The 20,992-nt window shown below is 39.6% G+C and overlaps 2 protein-coding genes across 3 annotated transcripts in view; one reads left to right on the forward strand and one right to left on the reverse strand.

Moving 5' to 3' along the window:
- The window catches only part of LOC130171882 (ankyrin repeat and IBR domain-containing protein 1-like), a 34,014-nt gene extending 23,337 nt beyond the window's left edge, over positions 1-10,677 (forward strand). The window contains exons 15-20 of the mRNA XM_056380151.1: positions 511-656; positions 1,112-1,290; positions 1,473-1,524; positions 5,249-5,360; positions 6,364-6,407; positions 7,417-10,677. Coding sequence (XP_056236126.1) covers positions 511-656; positions 1,112-1,290; positions 1,473-1,524; positions 5,249-5,360; positions 6,364-6,407; positions 7,417-8,298 — 1,415 coding nt within the window. The 3' untranslated portion in view covers positions 8,299-10,677. The remainder of the gene's footprint in view (positions 1-510; positions 657-1,111; positions 1,291-1,472; positions 1,525-5,248; positions 5,361-6,363; positions 6,408-7,416) is intronic.
- A 334-nt stretch (positions 10,678-11,011) lies between these two features.
- Positions 11,012-19,137, reverse strand: zgc:110410 (uncharacterized protein LOC553618 homolog). Of its 2 annotated transcripts, XM_056380152.1 has the most exons (12): positions 19,073-19,137; positions 18,643-18,719; positions 17,385-17,493; positions 16,837-17,005; positions 16,373-16,451; positions 15,864-15,917; positions 15,476-15,566; positions 15,294-15,331; positions 14,578-14,665; positions 12,713-12,802; positions 12,028-12,075; positions 11,012-11,404 (listed from the first exon to the last, which is right to left on the reverse strand). In XM_056380152.1, the coding sequence occupies exons 3-12, from the start codon at positions 17,487-17,489 to the stop codon at positions 11,252-11,254; spliced, it is 915 nt and encodes a 304-aa protein (XP_056236127.1). In that variant the 5' UTR covers positions 17,490-17,493; positions 18,643-18,719; positions 19,073-19,137; the 3' UTR covers positions 11,012-11,251. The 2 variants fall into 2 exon arrangements, with proteins under 2 accessions (XP_056236127.1, XP_056236128.1); XM_056380153.1 differs by lacking the exon at positions 19,073-19,137 and having other exon boundaries at positions 17,385-17,490; positions 18,643-18,731.
- Positions 19,138-20,992: the final 1,855 nt, after the last annotated feature.

Genomic DNA, 20,992 nt, shown 5'->3' on the forward strand with positions numbered 1-20,992 from the left:
GTGAGTGAGCAATCTGCCATAACAGTGTCACTCTTTATTAGACATTTAGACACATCTTAATCTAGTCCTTTGATAATGAGCTTTGGGAAGAAGGCAGGAGGGAGAAAAAAAACACAAAGGTGTATTAATAATGTATTAACAACAGTGGGTATTGTTATTATTCAGCAGTCTCGTCTAAGTTACAACAAAACAAAGCTGTATATTGTGAATAAGCTTTGTCTAGAGTCCTTTAAACCACCATCTCTATAGGCAATTTCCACCTGTTAAGCATAGTCAAGTTTTATATTGGTAGACAACGCTCATATATAACAGTCATATATAACAGTTTCTACAATACGTTTCATACAACGGAGCTTTTCTTTCATAGGCTTAGTTTTGGAATTTCTCATCATTTAGTTCTGATCTGCTTAGAAGTGAAGGTAATTTAGGCTGGAATGAGGGATGTATTCTACAAAAGTAAAGTAGATATTCATTTTGTTATCTAACACTCTCTTTCACTCTCTTTCCCAGGGGAAGGAGGCCCACCTGACACTACATTCATTGAAGATGCGGTCCTAGAACTACTAAAGACTCGCCGCATCCTCAAGTGCTCTTATCCTTATGGGTTCTTTCTGGAGCCCAAAAGCACAAAGAAAGAGATCTACGAGCTTATGCAGGTTTCAGTTCTACTTGTTAAGAAAAAAGACAACTGTTCAGCCAGTCTTAAATGAGCCATTAGACATGTGGGACTAAAGCTTTCAACCTCATGATCTTGACAGTCTGCCTCAGTTGTACCTGCACATCTCAGCTTTTAGTTTCAAGATCTAGTGTTATGTAATTTGTCATCACTGGCATAACAACATGACAGAAAACATACTTGCCTACCATCTTTTATGTTGTGGCCTTTTAGATACTGCAAAATTAATGCGCAAGGCTCCCATAGGTCTTAGAATTTCTTAAAGGCTTTTAAAATTAATACATTTTTAAAGTAGATAAATACTGCTTCTACAGTTTTTTTATTCCTTGAAAATCCCAGTTGGGAACAGATTATTTTATAAGACCATTAGGTTATTTGAAATTGTGGATTCATAAACTAAAAAAATTTCTCAGCCAGTTCTCTTTCTGTCCTCAGACCGACTTGGAGATGGTGACTGAAGACTTGGCACAAAAGGTTAACCGGCCTTACCTACGGACACCGCGCCACAAGATCATCCGTGCGGCGTGTCTGGTACAGCAGAAGAGGCAGGAGTTCCTGGCCTCAGTTGCCAGAGGAGTGGCCCCCAATGACTCTCCAGAGGCTCCCAGGCGCAGGTAACACACAGACATGACACACTGAATGTGTCAAACTATTCTATACAGAAGAGAGAAACTGTATTACAATATAACAGAAATGTTCAACTTAAAATGATCAGAGAGACTAATTAGTTAAGTAATTTCAGTAATTAACCACATTCTTATTCTAACAAAAACTTCTGTCTCTTGCTCAATTGCAGTTTCGCTGGCGGAACATGGGACTGGGAATATTTAGGCTTTGCATCACCTGAGGTAACAGAACAAGCCTTCATTAAGTTCCAGTGTGCTTGTTAGTTAAAATGTCAGCTGTGCTGCTTGATCCCAACAGTTAGACAAAATGTGAAAGTGTCTTTTGACACTTGCACATATTGTAGCCTGACAGATATCAGATTTTGCTCCAAATGCTTATTCTCAAATTTGAGATCTTAAATTCCTGATGACATATGAACAGGTTAAAGGTGCCTGGTCAAAACTAAAATGATCATCATTGTTTTACTAAATACTTAGATAATTCAGTCATTAATCATTATTCTAGATGAAACATGTTAAAACAAAAAAATTGAATTGCACTTCAGCATGCAAATAAAGACTCTCTACTGACTTTGTTCGTAGAGAGTTATTGTTAACAAAACCAGATTTGGTAATAACACTGCCACCACAGTATGCAGCCAAATGAATGGATTAATCCCTACAGAAGATAACCTTACACAACCACACCCATGTTTGCAGCTGAAGGTGGTTAATTGGTGCTTGAAACAGTTAGCCGATCTGTGACATCAGTATGTATGTATAAATCTTTATTGGTGCTGGTTGACTTAGGCTGTGTTATTAGAACTGACAAACCATGATGACCCAAAGATTACCGTGTTATTCAACACACTGGGGAAGCCAGATGGTTCATTGTTCCCCTGTGCATATAGTTGGAATGATTAAAGCACAGAGCTCTGGCAAACACCTAAGCAGGTTGTTCCTGATCATTGCGCATTAGTAACAGACGTCTGTACTTAACACTTAGGCTCATAAAACTAACGACCACATAATGGTTTGATTGTTGACCTGTCTGCTTTTCCTGCACAGCTTGATGCATGCACTCGATTGTGGTACATAAGTCAATACACTGCATTTACTACTCTTAAGTTTGTATTATTGTTCAGTTACCACACTGCGGCAGCTTTCAAACATACAGGGCTTTCATCTGGAACAAATTCACTCAGCTCAACAGCTCCATCACTCCTCAGGCTTTGTGGCGCTTTCTTCTGAAGTGTTAAAAACACAACACAAATATGCAAATCTTACATCAAACCTAAGCCTCTCAGGTTACTGTGCACATCTTTCAACAGCATAAACCAGACTTTTCTCTATTGCCAAGCAAACAAATGACAAGGTCAGTCTCGTCTGCCAGTGTGATACATTCATTTTGAAACTCCTTATCTTCTTCCTGGTCAGCACCATGCAGTGGGGCGTAGGTAAATCTCTTGTTTACTTAAGGTTTACAGAGTTAACAGCTACTGCTGGACAAATACTTTTATATTCAAACCTGGACCCACTGTGTTAATTATGCTTTTAAATTATAAAATATTGAGCCACATGACGTGAGGTTATCTGCTGTCTTGCTGGTTGCTAGTCTAATCACACTGGAAAAGTGAAGCTATCCGTTTCTTATGCTGACTGATCTCTGCCAGACCTTAATGCATATGTTTGTTTACTGTACTGTATTATTGATTTTTCATTATTGACGAATATGTATAATATATAAAAGTCAATTGAAGCGCAAACAACTACACAAGCCACAAGAGCAGATTTATATTAAATCTGTTCTCGTGGGTGTGTGTGCCTAGTTTAATTAAATCATTTAATTAAGCTAGGCACACACTAAAAAAATGTGGCTTATCTTCAAAAGAACAAATTATCAATGTAAATTCAGGTGAGATGCTCATCTCACCTCCATCCACATTTCTCATACAGGATTTAAATCGCAAACAAGCCTGCCAATATTCTATCATTGTCAACAAATTATTTTGGTCACGTGTATCTATGAGGAAGTTCACAGTAAATGCTGCCACCAGAAGCCGAACACCATACCATTCTAAAGAAAATGGTATTTTATTTTTTCCCCTACTTAAAGAGCCTCTGTCTCTCAGCTGCAGTAGTTAATGGGAACACCATAGTAATAATCAAAGCCTGGTGACACTGCCTCTCAGGCACAGCTACAGATGGTCTGCTCCATGGTTCTTATAATGTCTCCAGATCACTTTATAGTGGGCTATTTTTAGAGTGGTGGAAACATGAAAGATAGAGTTTGGGTGACAGGCTTTTGATTATAAAAATATGACTTGATGACTTGTGCAAATGTATGAGATGATTGAATGGAGAATGCAGAATGATTATTTCCCAAAGTATTGATATGCAGATGTGCAAGTTCATTATATGAAACCTTTTCATGTTGGTCCACAGCCAGAGAGCAGCCTTGCATTTATCACTAGCTTGGCATTGAACATTTCATTCAGTTGACAATTGACCAGTACAATCTGATTGAACCAGAACTCTGAAACTATGACTCCTACTTTTACATTTTACACTTTACTGTTTTCAGTTTGAGAAAATATATAGTGTCTAAACTAGAGATATACTTCCTGTAAAACTCAGAAGACTCCATTAGGCTGCATTATATCATTCATCTCCTGATGCCATCATATCATTGGATCGTAATAATTGGATCTCAGTCTATTGATACATATCAGTCACTGTTGTCAACATTGTTTAAGTGATACAAAGAACCCTGATATGCACATACACTGAGAAGCCACAAAATTAAAACCACTTACCTGTTTTAATGTCGTGGCTTATTGGTGCATTATTGGCATGTAGGCTTATAAAATGGTGAGCTTATAAATACATTATAAATACAGTATCACCTAATATTGGCCTTGCCTAAGTGTCATAGCTTACAATATGTGCACTTACATACCGATCAGCCATGACATTAAAACAGTTAACTGGTTTTAATGTTGTGGCTGAGTGGTTCAGGTGGCTCAGGTGTTATCTATTATCTATATATAATATATCTATTGACATCCTATAGTTAGAAACATGCCTATGCATACACACCTATAACACCATCATGTTTTTGTAATTTCATTTGCAACAGTCTGTATCAATTGATTCTATGTGATTTAAACTCCCACTAGTGACAATGTGCCAGAAATATCATATTGTATCAATATATTTTGTTTGTCATAATAATAATAGATATATTTCAACATTTGTCTCACTACCTTTAATGCAGAGCATGCAGTACTGTAAAACTGCATCTGGGGTGGGGTCATTATTTCATAGCCATTATAGCTAAACCTGGACAAAATATGTATTTCAATTCATTCTGACTTTTTTTTTTTTTTTTTTTTTTTTTTTTTTTAAACTTGCTAGTAAATAAATATTTAATTTACTTTCTTTTTTATTAACATCACTTTCATCTTTGATAAGGTATTCTGGTTGCCTTTGAGATTAGTCGGGCATACACACATAGTATTTTAAACATATGAACCTCAGTCCTCCTGTTGCTTAATTTCCAATTCCCTACGAGTGAGTGTGTGTTCTAATTGGATTCAGTCTAGACTGGAGCCTAGGGGTTGAAGGTCTGGAGATGAAAGGTTTTGAGGCAGTCTCTGGGTGCTGATCTTTCCTGGAACGGAAGACTCAGACCAGATTTGAAGGAAAGTACTTCACCACTTGAATCAAAGTTACTAGTTTACATATTCACGTATTAATTGTTTGTAACAAAAAGCCTGGACATGAATCAAGGAAAATGTGCTGTAGCTCCAGATCAGCAATATACGTCAATTTTCTTTCTGGTCAGAAAGTGGTATGTTCATGACAAGAGTTAGGGACATAGTGACTGGATGAACTGCATGATTAGTGTGTTTGTAGACTTAGTGTTACTTATTTTTAAAACGCAATTTTTTGCTGTTGTTTTAAGGAGTATGCAGAATTCCAGTATAGAAGGAGACATAGGCAGCGGAGGAGAGGCGACATGTCCAGTCTGCGTAGCAACACACCCGACCCCGATGACCCCAGCGACAGCACTTTAGGTACGGTAGTGGGCAAACTTTTTAGCACAGTTAAACTCTCCATTAAAGCTACAATAATAGAGTTCAGGAAAGCAAATTGCTCCTCCCAGCCTTTCAGCTTCATCCTCATTGTGTATGCTGTCTCAGCTAATGCAGGAAGCAGGAGCATGCCAGCCTGTGACTCAGCCAGAGCAACATCTTTCGGCAGCTAGAAATAGTTTGACGCCTTGGTGCAACAGTAGTACTAGACCAGAAAACACCTTCATGTATTGATTGACAGCTGTGAGCTCCCACCCATGACTTCAGCCTTTTCTGATTGGTTGGAAAGGTGAAGCTCACTCAGGCTTTTCAATAAGTCTGGGTCACAGAAGCCTGTGACAGCGCGTCTCTACATTAAGATATGTTTTGGGCTATAATTAAACAAAACAATATGAGAAAAAAGTTACACCCTGTACCTTTAAACAATTTTATAACCTGATGATATCATACACGTGGACAGTTCCTGGTGTTTTGCCTTTTTATGATAGTGACTGAGAGAAATGTTTGGAAATGAGAGGAGTGAGGACAAAAGCAACAAACATGGGTCTATCAATATACATTAAGTTAAAGTACATTGATCCACTATTCTGCTCTCAGTTTTTGATACACTAATATGTACAGGAGCCAAATTAGAGTACTGGCCCAAACTTTGGAAAATCACAACTGCTCAAGTTCAACAAGCCAATATTTCTAATCCATCAATGTCATCCATCACAGTGCTGCTTTGTTTATGGCCGTGTGGAGTGAAAGTTGGACCGAAATTGCAGTTTTCAAGACAGCTAATAGGTTCTGTTTTGCCAAGGCACATGCTCTGTCAGGTTGCTTATTATGTGATCATCTTGCAGTGTTCTCTAAAATAAAGATGATTTTCCTAAATGGGGTGATTAGCAATGTGTTAAATTGCTATCCCAGTGCTGCTGTAAAGATTCAATTTAATGACAGTGTTTCGACTGTTGGCATTTTGTCCATTTCTTTTTCTCCAAAGACACACAGGATGTCGGAGGTGGACGACGACAAGGTCCTCTAATGGTGAGTCTACATTTATTTCAATCCAAGGCCTTCAGCCTGTGAAACGTTTAAGATGATATGAAAAAAAAATGTACAACATTAGTTCCAGTGTAGATGAATTTATGTCGGGGGCTTTTTTCTCTCATAGTCATTGTGGCTTGATGTTGCCACGATAATAAAGTTTAACTGTACCAGTTTTAAGTTTTATTTTTGGTTTTTCTAAAGGCATTCTTAAAAAAAATCTTTTTTTTTTTAAAGTCTAATGTGCTTCTTCCCCCTGTAGTTTTGCACACTGTTAAATTATACAAAAGATAGAATATTAAATCCAGAGTCAATATTCAGAGAAAATTGGGCTATAGAATCCAAATGAAAGATGGTGCAAGTACATTACAGGACAAATTTTTCATGACTAGTATATATATGGTTGGTGTCAGTCTTCCAAATATCTTGTGCTTTCTGACTGGTAAAATAAACAGATGAAATACATGCACATAATGTACAAAGCAAGGTAAAATTTTCTGTCATTTTAGACATGAAAGCTTCTATTGCTGTTCAAAAACGATGAAAAACACATCACACTGTTATACCAGGTGACATCTTCATTCATCACAATGAATGTGGCAATGACAGCCACAGACTGACTGGAGAAGTTGGAACGTACTGACAGAGATTAAATTACTGTTATTTCATGGAATTTGTTGACAGCGAAAATATACAATGTCGCCAGCCTTGTCCTTTACAATTTTGGAGTTGTGAAATGTAAAATCTCCAAAACACGCAGCACAAAGCAGCACAGCGGCTGTAAAAAAAGAAAGAAAAAGAATGCAATTGCCAGTAGGTGAAAACCATCATTTTTCTTGCCTGTAGATGGTGCACAGCAAGTTAGAAGCTGCTGCTGCTTCTACTACTTTCCTCACAAAAAGGTGGTGCAGCTCTGAAACTGCTGCTGCTCTGTAACTAGATGAGATCAGTGTGGCCTGGGTATTAAGTACTTTGCATCACTGACACTTTATCCTTTATTTTCTTGCAGGGTCTTGGTTCCTTGGATGACGATGACCCTAACATTCTCCTGGCCATTCAGCTGTCACTTCAGGACTCTGGGATGGCAGGGATTGGGTCCGGCCATGAGGTCCTTGCCAAAGAAGCGTCACTTGGCGCTATTGGCACCTCCCTGCCTTCTAGGCTTGAACAGAGTGCTCCTGGTGTAGAGGTCCTCCCCAGAGCTTCCCTAAGCAGCTCAGAACTGCTGGAGCTCGGAGATAACTTGGCAAGACTTAGCAACATCAACATCAGCAGCCAGTACTCTGCTGCTACTTCGGTTTCCACCTCTGTACAGCACTGTGACAGTCGCCACCGGGCCTACGGGGCCTCCATGCCAATACCAGTGGCTCCAGTTGGCAGCAACTCATCAACAGGCCTCTTCTCCTCTTCTAGTGACACAGTAGACTCGACCACATGCAGCAGCCATGACCCATCCTCATCCTCTGCATTAGCCGCAAATGCTAACCTCCTAGGCAACATCATGGCCTGGTTCCACGACATGAATCCTCAAGGTATCACCCTGCTTCCATCAACCTCCTCAGACACCGATTCAAACCCAGGTGCACTCCATGCAGGTGGAGGCGGCTGCCTGCAAGATGATGAAAAGGAAATGATGGCGGATGTGGGTTTCTGCTCTCAGAGACTGAGTGACATGGAGGAAAAGGATTGTGCCGTCGCTGAGAGGCCGACCCAGTTAGACCTAGTCACCATGCCACTACCTTACATGGCCACCCTTGACCCGAGTGGAGACCGTGCTGAGCGTGGAGGCTCGAAGGTCTGCCATGTCGACACTCCATGCTGTGACTCTGTATCCGACCAGCTGCCCAGCACCAGCTCCTCTGAGTGGGAGGAGCAAGTGCACCTGGTATGATCTGATTGGCTGAGATTGGAAGGAGTTTTTTTCTGAAAGGCCAAAAACCACTAGAGATTGCAAATTAATCAGAGTTGAGGAGTAGTAGCTATTCAGGTGGAATGTATACAGAATGAAGAATGTGTCAGTTCATACTTGGTTGGAAAGTGGGGGAAGATGTTTTTAGACACTTAGGTTAGTCTACCATTGCAGTCAGATCAGTTTCCTGTGTTGAGTGTATTATCAGACCCCCATCAACAAGCCCTCCTGAAACGAAACCACTAAGTGAAGGAGAGATTAAATTTGATCACGAATTTCAGTGATATGTTTCCTAAAAGTATTCTGTGCGGATAGATATAAGAGTAAGTTGCTTTTTCTGAAATCATTTTTTTAGAAGAGAAAAGAGATTTAGAGACTTTAGCCTTGTGCTGGTATTATTTTTCCACTGGAGTAAAAGCCTACTGTATGTGTCGTACATAGGGAGCAGATTAATAACCAATATTGAATCTGTAGGGTACCGGCTGAGAAATTGTTCTCACTGTCCATATCTGCCTACTTTATAGGTGCCAAACACTGACTAGCAAAAGCACAGTTTGCAGTCACCAAGTGGATTCCTCAAAGCAAATTGTGCCTGCTCATTACAATCTCAAAACCAGTCAGCTAAACTTTAATGTGAAAGTCTCAAGCCATATTTTTCTTTGAGATTACAGCTGAGTGAAATTTTCTAATCTCACTTTTTAAAAGCTGTAGTGCGCTCTGTAAAACTGTAGTTTAAGACCATAATGGTTGTGTACTTAATTATGTGAAACATTCACATTCATTTTTGATTAATTATTCAAATGAACAGGAGGAGGCCCAAAAAACATTTCAAAATGGTAATTCATCTCAAAGCCTCTATCTTATAACACTTTCAATAGGAAATGTCTTTTGAGCTTCAACAACAACAGCCGCTGACAGGCCCAGAGGGCTGCTCAGCATCATTCACTTCATACCTTTGTAACAGCGTATTCTGAATTCCACTGCAGCTTATCTTAAATTAATGTTTGAGTACTGCAGCTGAATGAGGAGCGTGATGGACTAAGTAGACAGTGAGTAGTCTTGTTTATACATAACAGCAAAGGCCGGTGAAGAGAGATAATCAAGCAATCACATTCAGATTTTGGTGAATTAATCAATCAAGCCCAAGTCACTGTAATGAATCTCTGGGTCTTATTTAAGTGTAACATGAGCAAAGCCTCCTTAGAGCTCTGCATATGTCCCGGACTGCAGGGTAATGCATGGAGAAAATGTGAATGTGTATTGCATCTCGAACACATGGAGAGTCCATGTTTTTGAAACGGTTCTCTACACAGTTAGAGATACAGTGCCTTTATGTCAATCACCGTTATTTAATCCTTTTTTCACATATTTTTTCTGAGTGCTAATTACACAGTATTTACAGTGTAAGCAAAACAAACACCTGTTACCTTAAAGTTATTTCTCTAACATAAACTTTGTAGTGTGCAGACATGAGCTCTTGATTTTTTTTCATCAAAATATTTGTAGCATGAGGCTTTTTGTTGGTTCTAGTAGTATTATGTTTATGGATAACACTGACTTTATATGATTTGGTATAATGGGTAATGTCATACTTTCAAATCTTGTTCCCAAATATTTTGAAAAAAGGTTTAATTTCTCCTGCTTTTTGTGCAGTAGGGCTTCTTGCCCTACATTTGGAAACAGTTGGTTTTTCTGTGGTTTAGAAAATAAAAATTACTGTATTGACTTTGGAATGAGTTGACCTACTGTATGTGTATCTATATCTTACCTGAAGACACTAAAATGGAGTAAAGTTGCAATATAAAGTAGGTATTTATTTCAAGTGAAACTGATCCATGAAGAAAAATGGATTGTGAATAACCAATATGTAATGAGCACGTCAGTGTTTTACATTTAAGACCTAATGGTGTTTTTGCACAGACTAATGTCTGACTGAAGTAAATGACCTTTCTTATCCAACAGATGTATAGAGCCACATTAAATCTAAAAGTAGTGATTGCTTTGACAAGTGTCTTGAAGTTGTGAAACTGAGTGCCATGTGATTAGTGGGCTAACTTGGTTAATGTAAGTGGGTTAAACAGCAGATAACATGAGTTGCCCTTTTTGTGTAACAGTATGCTGTGCATGAAGTGGGTACAAGTCTAAATGGAATTTGTACTTCCTTTGTATTTCACCTCTAATGTCCAGGTGATTTATTTTAAAATGGCATATAACATTTTGTAACACATGGAGATTTTCTATTGTAAAGCAACTAATCCTTGAAATGCTATTTGCACTTTCATAGTCTATACTTGATACATTCCCTCTTTATATAAAAAATGTTTGATGTGTGATGCCAATAAACTATGTGTTGAGTTTTAATTTGTGTTTTTTTTTTATTCATACAGCCGAGACGGGTGCTGTTGAATTTTATTGGTCATTTAGACACCTACATTCTGAACAAACATGTCACAGAGCAACCAGCTGGTTTTATGGGAGTGCTAAAGCTAACAGATTCTGTTCTTTAATGGAGTTTAAGCTTCATTTAAATTGATTCTCTCAACAGTGATCATAAGTTTAGCAAGACTTTTTGTATATTTTGTAAACTGCAGCACAGATCAGAGTAGGTGAATACTGTAAATTACTTGTTAAGTGACTGTTTAGTTACTGTAAATCTGCTGTAAATTTCACTTCCTTGTTACAGAACACTAAAAACAATAGTTAAGTTAAATTTAATAGAAATGAATATTAAGCGAAGAACTTTATCTTGAATACATCATAGCTATCTTTTCATACTTAAATATGAGTGCACGTGTTGTGAGCCTCAATTGGGTTGTCAATCTTAATTCAGTACGAGTCTACATACATGTTGAACTTTTGTTGTACAGTTGGATATTTAAATGGAGTAGGAGTCTTTCAGTGCGGCTTTTGTGATGTCTGTCATGGAGGTGCGGTGTCAGCGGCAGAGGCCGATGAGCTGGAGCAGGAGCAGGAACAGAGAGACAATGTCCAAATAGAGGTTCAGAGCAGCAAACACATACTCCTCAGGAGACACTTCATACTTCCTGTGTTTCCCACCCAGGATAAGCTGTGTATCAAACACCAAGTACTGCAGAGAGACACAGAGAGATGAGACACTTCAACACGTCCAACTATGACATCTGAAGTGCAGCATGTTTGTGTCACACACACAAAAAAAAAAAATAGACAGAGCACCGGTTACAGGAATCGGTCCGAAAGAAAACACGGGCAGTATTTCTTATCTTTGAGAGAGCGGACTGTGCTGATAAACAGGCCATATAAATAATCGTGTAGTCAGAGTTATGCAGCTGAAAATAAGTTGTGACTTGCTGCTGACAGCCTGTTCAGCCCTGTGTGCAGTCGCAGTTTGTTCCACCAGCTGACGGGAAGGGTCACAACATTTGCTGTTAATGCCAAAGGCACACAGAGAGGTGGCTGTGAAAATGAAGCCCACTGCTGTTATGTGGTGCATAATTGAAATTAAAGGGCACAAGGAAATCAGCGTCTTGCTCTTTACACTAACTACTGTGACAAACACTGGTGGCAGGCTGATTGGCCCTGGGATCAAATCTTACATCACTTACACTCACTTAACATTAAGCTGTCTTTGGTGATGTTTTTTTTAAAAGAAAAAAAAACTGTCACTGTCACTTTCAGTCTGTTTTTATTTCAACCAGTGTTGAAGAAGACCATATGAAAGTTTGTACTTACTAAGGAAAACAGCAAGGTTCCCAGGCAGGCGTACATGATGTTAAGATACTGTTGAAAGAATCAGACACAAAATCATCAGAGGCATTCAGCAACAAACAGGACTTTATACTGCTTTGTGATTATTTCTGCCACAAATGAAAGTAATATGCAGTTAAAAAAAGACTCTTAATAGACTCTTATAAAATGTATGTTAGTTTCGGTCTTACTGGTGCTTGCTAGATACACAGTCTCATCCATTAACTCGTAGCTGAAAATTTAGCATACTTTTATCCCTTTTTCCTTTCCAGTTGTTCTGTACAGTTATTATGATGGTTAAGGCTGATAGAGGGCGGAAACAATATCCTTTAAGACAGCGGTGTTTATTTTCTTTTCCGGTTCATTTGTTGCGTTTAAAAATAGTTTACTTCTGTAGATTCCCTGCTTTAGGCTTAAATACCAACAGCTGTCACAGTTAACAGCTGTGTACATTTAAATGCATCGGTCTGAGATCAGTGTAACTCCTGAGAGGTTTGAGAGCGCACTCTCTTCTTTATAGTCTGCTCAGCACACAGGTCAGTGCAAGTACATCCAGGGAATAAAAGCTATGAGGCTGTATGTCTGCCTCTTAACTGCACACTGCTGCAATGCATTTCAAATCTGTTCTCACTGCAAACACAGGTGTTAACACAACGACTCCTTGATTTACCTGAGATCGGAGGATTGCACAAAGTAATGCAAATGAAACGAGGGTCCAGGCAAACACCCACAGGCTCCCATTTGCTGCAGTGAAGTCCCACTGGTGCCAGAAAGGGGGGAGAAGAGCAACACTGAATGTGACGAGCCTCTCAAACAGAAAACTGTAGACACAACATCTCTCGTTTAAACTCATCATTGCCATAAGAGCCAGGGCAGTCAGGATTGTCTGCATTGCAGCTGTGCTGTGATGCACCGCAGATTACTCAGTGATGATGACATATTGCAGTTCAAGACAAGAAAACGATTCTGGATACAATGATCCTGGATAACTAATCAACAAGATGTCATGCAGGCATAGAGGAGGGCAGTGGAGGTGGCCTTTTGGCCCTCATCCCGCTCAGATCGACAGCAAAAAGATGGCAGTCACTACAGGAGAACTGCTTCCACTGATCACCCGAGGAGCTACGGCAAAACATGCAAGGCAGCCTGCATGACATTTATATGACAGCGACAGAAACAACAACAAACAAGAAAAGCTCTTTGCACAGCGTGAACTCCAGGGCAAGAGATGCTGGAAGCTGCAAGATGAATGTGAACGTAAAGTTAAAAAAAATAAACTAAAAGTGTTTGTGGTAGTTCACTCACTCCGGTAAAACTACAGTATGTCTTTTATGGGATGAGGGTGTATTTATATCAAAGTATTACCTTCCATATGCATATGCCTTCAAGCTACAGATGAATAATGAGCAAAGAGCATTTAAAACTGGATATATTCTCACTATAATCATTAGACACCTGCTTGCTCATTTTATCAAATCTAATCAGAAAGAATAAATGTGTGCAGATGTAATCTGTGGCAAAATGTGTGAAGTGCCAAAATGCATTTAAAAGCAATCATGAGGGACTTAAAACACAATTTGAATTTGGCCACGTCTATTTCACTTGTCTAATTTTTCATCCCACTGGTTGTAAAATAACTTTTGTTCTGAATATGAGCCATTTACTGAAGTAGCGAGCCAAGCTGCCAGTGTGGTGATTCTCAAAGGGTCTCCTCACATGTGCACATTCACTCTTACTAATAAAACATTCACAACTTGAAATGAAACTTTTAAATGTTACTTACAGAAGCTACTTAATATAAAACAAGTGACATCTTTGTGCAAGATTAATACTGTTAAAGTACCTAAAGTACACACTGACACAATATACAAATAAAAAGAGAAAACTCTCATATCAGAGTTCTTCACATTCAACGACTGTATTATTGTAAGTGTTAGATGAGATAGTGGGTGAGAGATCATGAATGCAAGTCACTTATATTTTCTTATCCTAAAGTGCTTGCACATAACACACCAGAAATGACCTTTTCAATATTAAAATATATCTCGCTGGAGGAGCATCATGTCTCCCAGCGTGTACCTGAAAGGGCCTTTTTAAAGATTCATTCCAGAGTGTGTTTGCTTTATTAGACAGTTCTTGGTGAAAGGAGACAGACAAAAAAGAAAGAGGGTGGATTTAGTAAATAACAAAAGGCTCCAGGCCTTTTCTGAACACAAGATTTATGGTGGGAGGCTCTGCCAGCCCAGGCAGAGGTTTAACTCTGTCCCACCACTGGACACAAGGAATTAACTTGATTGGCAAATACACTGATCTCAGCAATAATCATACTTCTGCCTGGACAGCAAACCCATCAGAGTTCTAAGCCTGTGCTGGTGACTGCATGTAGAAAATATTGCCAACAGCTCAGCTTAACACTTTTTTTCAGCTCAGTATATGGAAATTTACCAGCGACCGCATAGCAAAGTCGCCGCAGTTTATGAAATTTCACTTTCGACTACACTGCAAACTGAGCTCAGAGTGTGTGACAGATCTTACCTTCGACTGCATAGCAAACAGACTCAAGGCAAAGGACACCACCGCTGTTGCCCCCACAGCCCACAGAACTGCCTCGGCATCAAAGTTCCTGCAGACAGAAATATCAAACAGATATGGGGTTGGAAAGGCACCCCATACTATCATGTCTAACTAGTCGGCAGGCAGAGTGGATACATGAACAGTGGGGTTCTGTTTTATCCTAAAAGGGAAACATTTCTTTCTTGTAAGAAATGTGGCATTTTCTCCATTTAATATTCAGTATTATACATCTCAGAGAGTGATGGCAGAGACCCCCACTGGATATGCATTGCATAATGTATTGCCCATGTTCATTTCATTTATGGCAATATCCTATAAATATGATAATTTGAATGTATTATTGATAGTCAGGCCTCAGCTGATGCCTTTTCTGACATGAAGCTAAAAAAGAAATGTCTCCCAGATAGAAAAGGTAACGTGTGTTTACACGGACACTGGTACAGAAAAATTGGTTTGGAACCGTTTGTGATGCTTCTGATTTATCTTCTGCCAAAAACCTGCAAAATATATTTCCATATGCTTTTTAATTTGTTAAACCAGCAATGATAACATCTTATCAGGTTTGATGGCTTCATTACTGGCATCGAATACACTACCAGATATGGATCAAATAGGGCTGTTATTGTGTAAATGAGTCGGCATCAGGTGGGGATTCATCCTTGGAATCAAATACTCACGCTGCCACAGATCCAAGCATCAGGCCCTCTGCGACAGTCTGAGACAGGGAGGGAAAGAAAGAGAGAAAGAGGGAGAGAGAGAGAAATGGATAGTAAATACAAGACAAAGAAGAAAAAAACTGAAATAGAGCAGGTGTGGTGGAGGTTTAATTTGATGCCTGGCTGGCACTGCTTCTACTCACAAACAGGCCCAGGGCGATGAAATTGAGGGGAACTTGACGACGGAGGTTGTCACAGCAGGACAAGGCCACGATGAGCACCATCACCGCTGCCCTATTTCACAGAGAATATAGAGTGTATCGTAAATAGCAAATAAACAGGCTATAAAAAGAAAAAAAGAACTGTGTTCGATGGGAGAATTCACAGAGTGCATTATTTATGCATGGCGTAGCTAGCAGTTTCTGGATTCAGACTGGGGTGACAGTTTGTGACTTACTTCTATGGATTTCCATGAGCAACAATTTCATTCAAGTAACTCACCGAACTGGAGATTTGCAGATGGTCAAACTGGTTAAAACAACAAAGTGTGCAGCATCTAGACAATCAAACTGAATGTTTAGGAAAGCTTACATCATGCAGTAGGAGAACCAGTTGTTGTGCCATACCCATTCCCTGAGAGTGTCCCTGTTATTTGATAAAAAAAGAGGATTTTTTAATAGAGGCATCATTTATTTGATAGGAGCAGTAGAATGATTTTATTAAATATTAACAGAGGACAGAGCATTGTGCACACGGGGGCTGAATACAATTTATGAAAAGAAATTACTGTAGCAGCGTTCTACCACATCCATTATACAAAACATATAAAGCTTTCACACTACTGCCAGCAAAAATATTATGTGGTAGGAATGCTCTTTTATTCTCTACCAACTTGTCTCAAGTCTCATATTCATGATGATCTGAGCAGTGCTGTGCTGCATGCTCAAAGTGTTTGTGGGGACAACGATTGTACTTGTGCTACTCTGATGTTGGGTGCTCCTAAATATTGACAGACTACACTAAATGTGGAAAGATGGATAGGTGCCTGTCATGGATTCCTCTCTTTTAGGAAGGAATTCCCTTGTGTGATGGAGCCTCACCAGAAAAGAAAAGCACAGATGATCCCGACAGTCACCAGCAGCTGAATCATCAAGGTCAAGTAAACTTTCCTTATGAAACCTGTTCAGAAAATACAGACAGACACGTAGTGAGACACGACAGACAGACAGGGTAAACAGACAGATAATAATGACAAAAACATCTGCCAGGGCGAAGCAGACGGGCAGGTGGGGTTGTTTATGCTGCACCACATTTCAAAATGGTTGTTTTCACCCAACCTGCATTTCATCCTCTCATTTAAAATGATTGTGTTGTGTGGGAGGTGGAGAGCTGAGGCAGGCTACACCACAGATCAGGGAACAATTTGCAATTCCAAATCAATTTTAAGAAAACACTGCAAAGCAAATTAAGGAGTAAATATTGTTTATCCCTTTTCAGCTCTGACCATGGAAACAAAAACATTAATTTCTCTCACTTTCTGTTCCTCCCTTCTTTTAGCCCTCACCTCTTCTTATGGCAGCGTCACTGAAGCCGCTATCCTCTGAGCCATAAGAGTAGACAGGTGGAGCTTCACCATACTGCTGGTTTCCTCCGGCCGCTGCCGCTCCCTCGGGATTCACCATGTTGCTATAGGTGCCAGGGGGCGAGACCACTGCAACATTGCCTTTCCCCACCTGGGTCACCCAAACAAATGACATGACAGCTCAAACTAAACCTCTAGAGAATTCTACCTTTGAACAAAGAAAAAAAAAAAAAAAAACATAAAATAATTTGAACAGCGGTCTGAGTTTTCTTTTTGAAATGAATTAATGAAAGAAAATCCATCATTTCTGTGTAATCAAATGTGCAAACAGTGCTTATGGACATTTTTATAATTAAGGTTTTATAATGATCCTATGATCAAAGCCAGGTAATGTGGGATTTTTTCTGATGCTGTACTAATAGCTGGACATTCAATCTAAAATAAACAGGACAGAAACAAACTTCAACTTACTTCCTCGTTCCCCTCTCTTTTGTGATATAAATTAAATACGTTTTAATATTATTACTAACCTGATAGCTCACCCCTGTGTAAGCACTCTCTCCATGGTCGTGAGGGTTGTATGGAGGAGGGTGAGACACATATCCACCATTGCTGCTGCCATTAGTTTTGTCCATTCTACTAAAAGGTAGAAGATCGTTTCATTGACTGAGGCACCAAACTGACAGAGAAGAGATGTCAGACCAATAGGTAAGTTAAGGTCATGGCTGAGACACAAACACATCCTTTTGAACAGTGTCAGTGCTTTCATCAGGGATGCAAAATTGGCAAATGGGGCAATGTCACTGTGGAACAAATAAATGGGTAATTACAAAATGATGCATCACGCAAACACTGAGAGCCATCCATGACTAACATCCATAATTATGGCCTTAAGCCTCCATTTAATAGAGCTGTATGTATATTTAATGGCCAAATAGGTTGTGGTTAATTGATCTCAGAGGAAATTCAGTTATCATCAAGAGGGACAGACAGACAGTAAACTCTGGGATTAATTTTGCATATACAAACCACCATTCCCAATGGGAGAGTGGTCTCAGACTTCTGGGCCGACTTTATACTAAAGACATGAGAATTTAAGGTCCCTTGGTTTGCATTAATTATAAAAGAAATGCAGTTATTATTAGCTACACAATGACCAACTCTGTACTACATAAAACGGCAGTAAAGCAATGATCACACTAAGTGCAGATAGGAAATAATTACTGAGGCCACAACACAGTTTCAGTTTTCAGCACTGCATATATACATCTATACTGCATTTATGTCCATATATTGATGTAGGGTTTATATACAGGATCTCTGGAGCTCGGCCAGTGACGGGGGGTTTTTGCTCAGTTTGGCTGGGTGGCCAGCTCTAGAGAGTCCTGGTTGTTCCAAACTTTTATGAGGCCAGAATGTTTCTGTAGCCTTCCCCAGATCTGTGCCTCGACACAATCCTGTCTCTGAGCTCTGCAGGCAGGCAGTTCCCTCCTCATTTGGACTTTTGTTTCTTATTTCAGTTTCCTCAACTCAGACTGGACAGAGCAAAGTTACAAATATACTTAAACAAATTTTCTAGGATTTGAATGAGAGGACGTGGACTTTGTTTCTGTTCACTTACATAGACCAAAACAGTTGAACATCACTTGCGACATATGATGAATAAAGTGCTTTCCAAAGTACGCCTCATGTGTTTCAAGTCTTCAAAAAGTCATCAATTGCTGTTTGACTTTAAGTCTGTTCACATAAATCAATTAATTACAGCTCTAATCCATTCTAACGTCTTACCTCTGCTGTGACGGCCAGGAATCTGCTCTGCTGCTCTTCCTGTAGCGTTGGTTCCCCTTCAGGGCAAAGTCTACCTGCTATCAGTCGGTTCCCACAGAGACAGGACTTTAGCTCCAGGGGAAAGGATGTATCCCTCATTAGGCTCAATGGGATATTCAGATGAAGTTATTAAAATGTCTGCCAGGCTGGCACTTTGTCAGAGCAAATCATGTCTTTACGATTTTCTTTCAGTGACACCGATTCACACAGGCCTTTAGAATAAGTTAATAGTGGTGCTGTCACACACTTTGAAAAAAAGGCATGTTTTAAATTTGAATTTCCCAGAATGATGATGAGTCTGTTACATTTCATCCTGCACTATACAAAGAGGAAAATGCAGTACAATGGCTCCCTGTGAAATCCTGTGAGTCATGTGACCTTCCTGGCTTACCTTGGTTACACATTGATAGCAGGCTGCCTGTGGAGACCGTCCAGTGACAGAGAGACGAATGCAAGATCAATCCAGCCTACACAAAGGGATTATGGATATTGAGTCACATCAAGGAAGAATGGCTGAGGACATACCATATGCTGAAAATACATGAACCAATGTAGGTCAATACAGTTTTAGGGCTTCTCCATGGAGAATTGCCACAGAAAGGGATATAGTGAAGACATTCATCCATGAATGAGAAACCAGTCCAGGATGAAGCTCAAGGAAATTGTAATTTCCACTTCTTAGCATTGATTAAATTTGATTAGACTACACATTAAGTATTTAATGTAATATTCAAAGTGATTATGTCTTGGATAGATAACAATTCGATATTTAACCTCTAGATGGCATTTCAGCCTCTTTTTAAGTCATGGATGAACAAGCAGAGTCTGGTGGACCTCCTGCCTCACGTACAAACACTCAGGAAGTCCAGCTTTTCATTTGAGAGATGGTGATTCTGCAGAAGACACATACAAATCAAAATTATTATATCAGCATTTTGGGTGAAAGGTTTGATGGTATATTGGTATCAAAAAACATTAATTCCAAATTCACTGGATTAGTGTACATTACCAAAAAAAAGACTTTCTACTGAGTGAGAGTTTTTAATCCAAACATTTCACATCAGTTTTATGGAAACTATTCATATATCAAGCAAACACTGGGGGGCACTAGTTTCCTTTGCTTCTTCCACTAATTGCATTGATTTGGTTGTGACTCTCCCCCTTCTCATGCTGCCACCTCCCCAACCAACCAGCAGCACCAAATCCTCCAGAGAGCTCCCTCGAACCGGCCACCTCTTCATTTTAACTGTTGGATCAAATTGTTCATTTCTTTCACTTACCAGAGAAACTAATTGCGTGTTATGGTTTCGTTTATATCAGAGTGTTGCTAAAACAAAAGGAAGTATTATTTTTCCTATTTAGACAACAATATGTAAAGTTTAACAGACTTGTTACATGGTGGCATATGCACCACATTTGAAGGCACAGGCTGTTTTTCTGTCATAAATCCAGACTCTCACTGTTCTCTTCTGATTGGTGTGTCAACATGGGTGAGAGTAACACTGCCTGCTCAAATCTGATGAGCCTGCTTTCACCTATTCATGAGATCTGAGTCGGATTTGAATGGGTGGCACAACAAACAAAGTCACATTTGAGCAGGCAGTTGAAATCCGGCCTGTGTTGACATAACAATCAGTGCGGAGCCCAGTGTGAGGCCGCATTTAACACAGATCTGATTGCCTCTGCATTGTCCAAACAGGAGCAACACATGAGGCTCAAGCCGCATGGAGCAGAGTGTGTGCAGAGCAGAGAGCTGTGTCCACACCATGAGACACAGGATGAGTGGAGGGAAAAAAGTATGTATGTATGTATGTATGTATGTATGTATGTATGTATGTATGTATGGATAGATAGATAGATAGATAGATAGATAGATAGATAGATAGATAGATAGATAGATAGATAGATAGATAGATAGATAGATAGATAGATAGATAGATAGATAGATAGATAGATTGATAGTGTGTCCTCGGTCTCGATGCAGACGGACTGTGACAGCTCTGTTTTGTCAGACTGCTATGATGCACTTTAGGGCTTCTGGGACTGAGGATCACAGATGTGAGTGTTCTGGTGTCACTGGAGAAGGAGAAATGTAGTCATCATGTGAGTCTCTCTTTCCACCATATAGAGCTGTGAATTAATGCTTCCCGGCCGTTCAGGCCACAGTAGGATTTTTTTTCGAGAACTGAAATGGTGGTTTGTGGGACCTCAGAGAGCCCCAGTGCAGGTCTGGAGGTCTGTGTCACTAGTTGCTGCTTCATTTCTAATTTACCACTGTCCCGGAGAAATTCAGCAGGATGTATGGCTGATG

The sequence above is a fragment of the Seriola aureovittata genome, chromosome 7 (genome assembly GCF_021018895.1).
Source record: "Seriola aureovittata isolate HTS-2021-v1 ecotype China chromosome 7, ASM2101889v1, whole genome shotgun sequence".
In the NCBI taxonomy this organism is placed as follows: Eukaryota; Metazoa; Chordata; class Actinopteri; order Carangiformes; family Carangidae; genus Seriola; species Seriola aureovittata.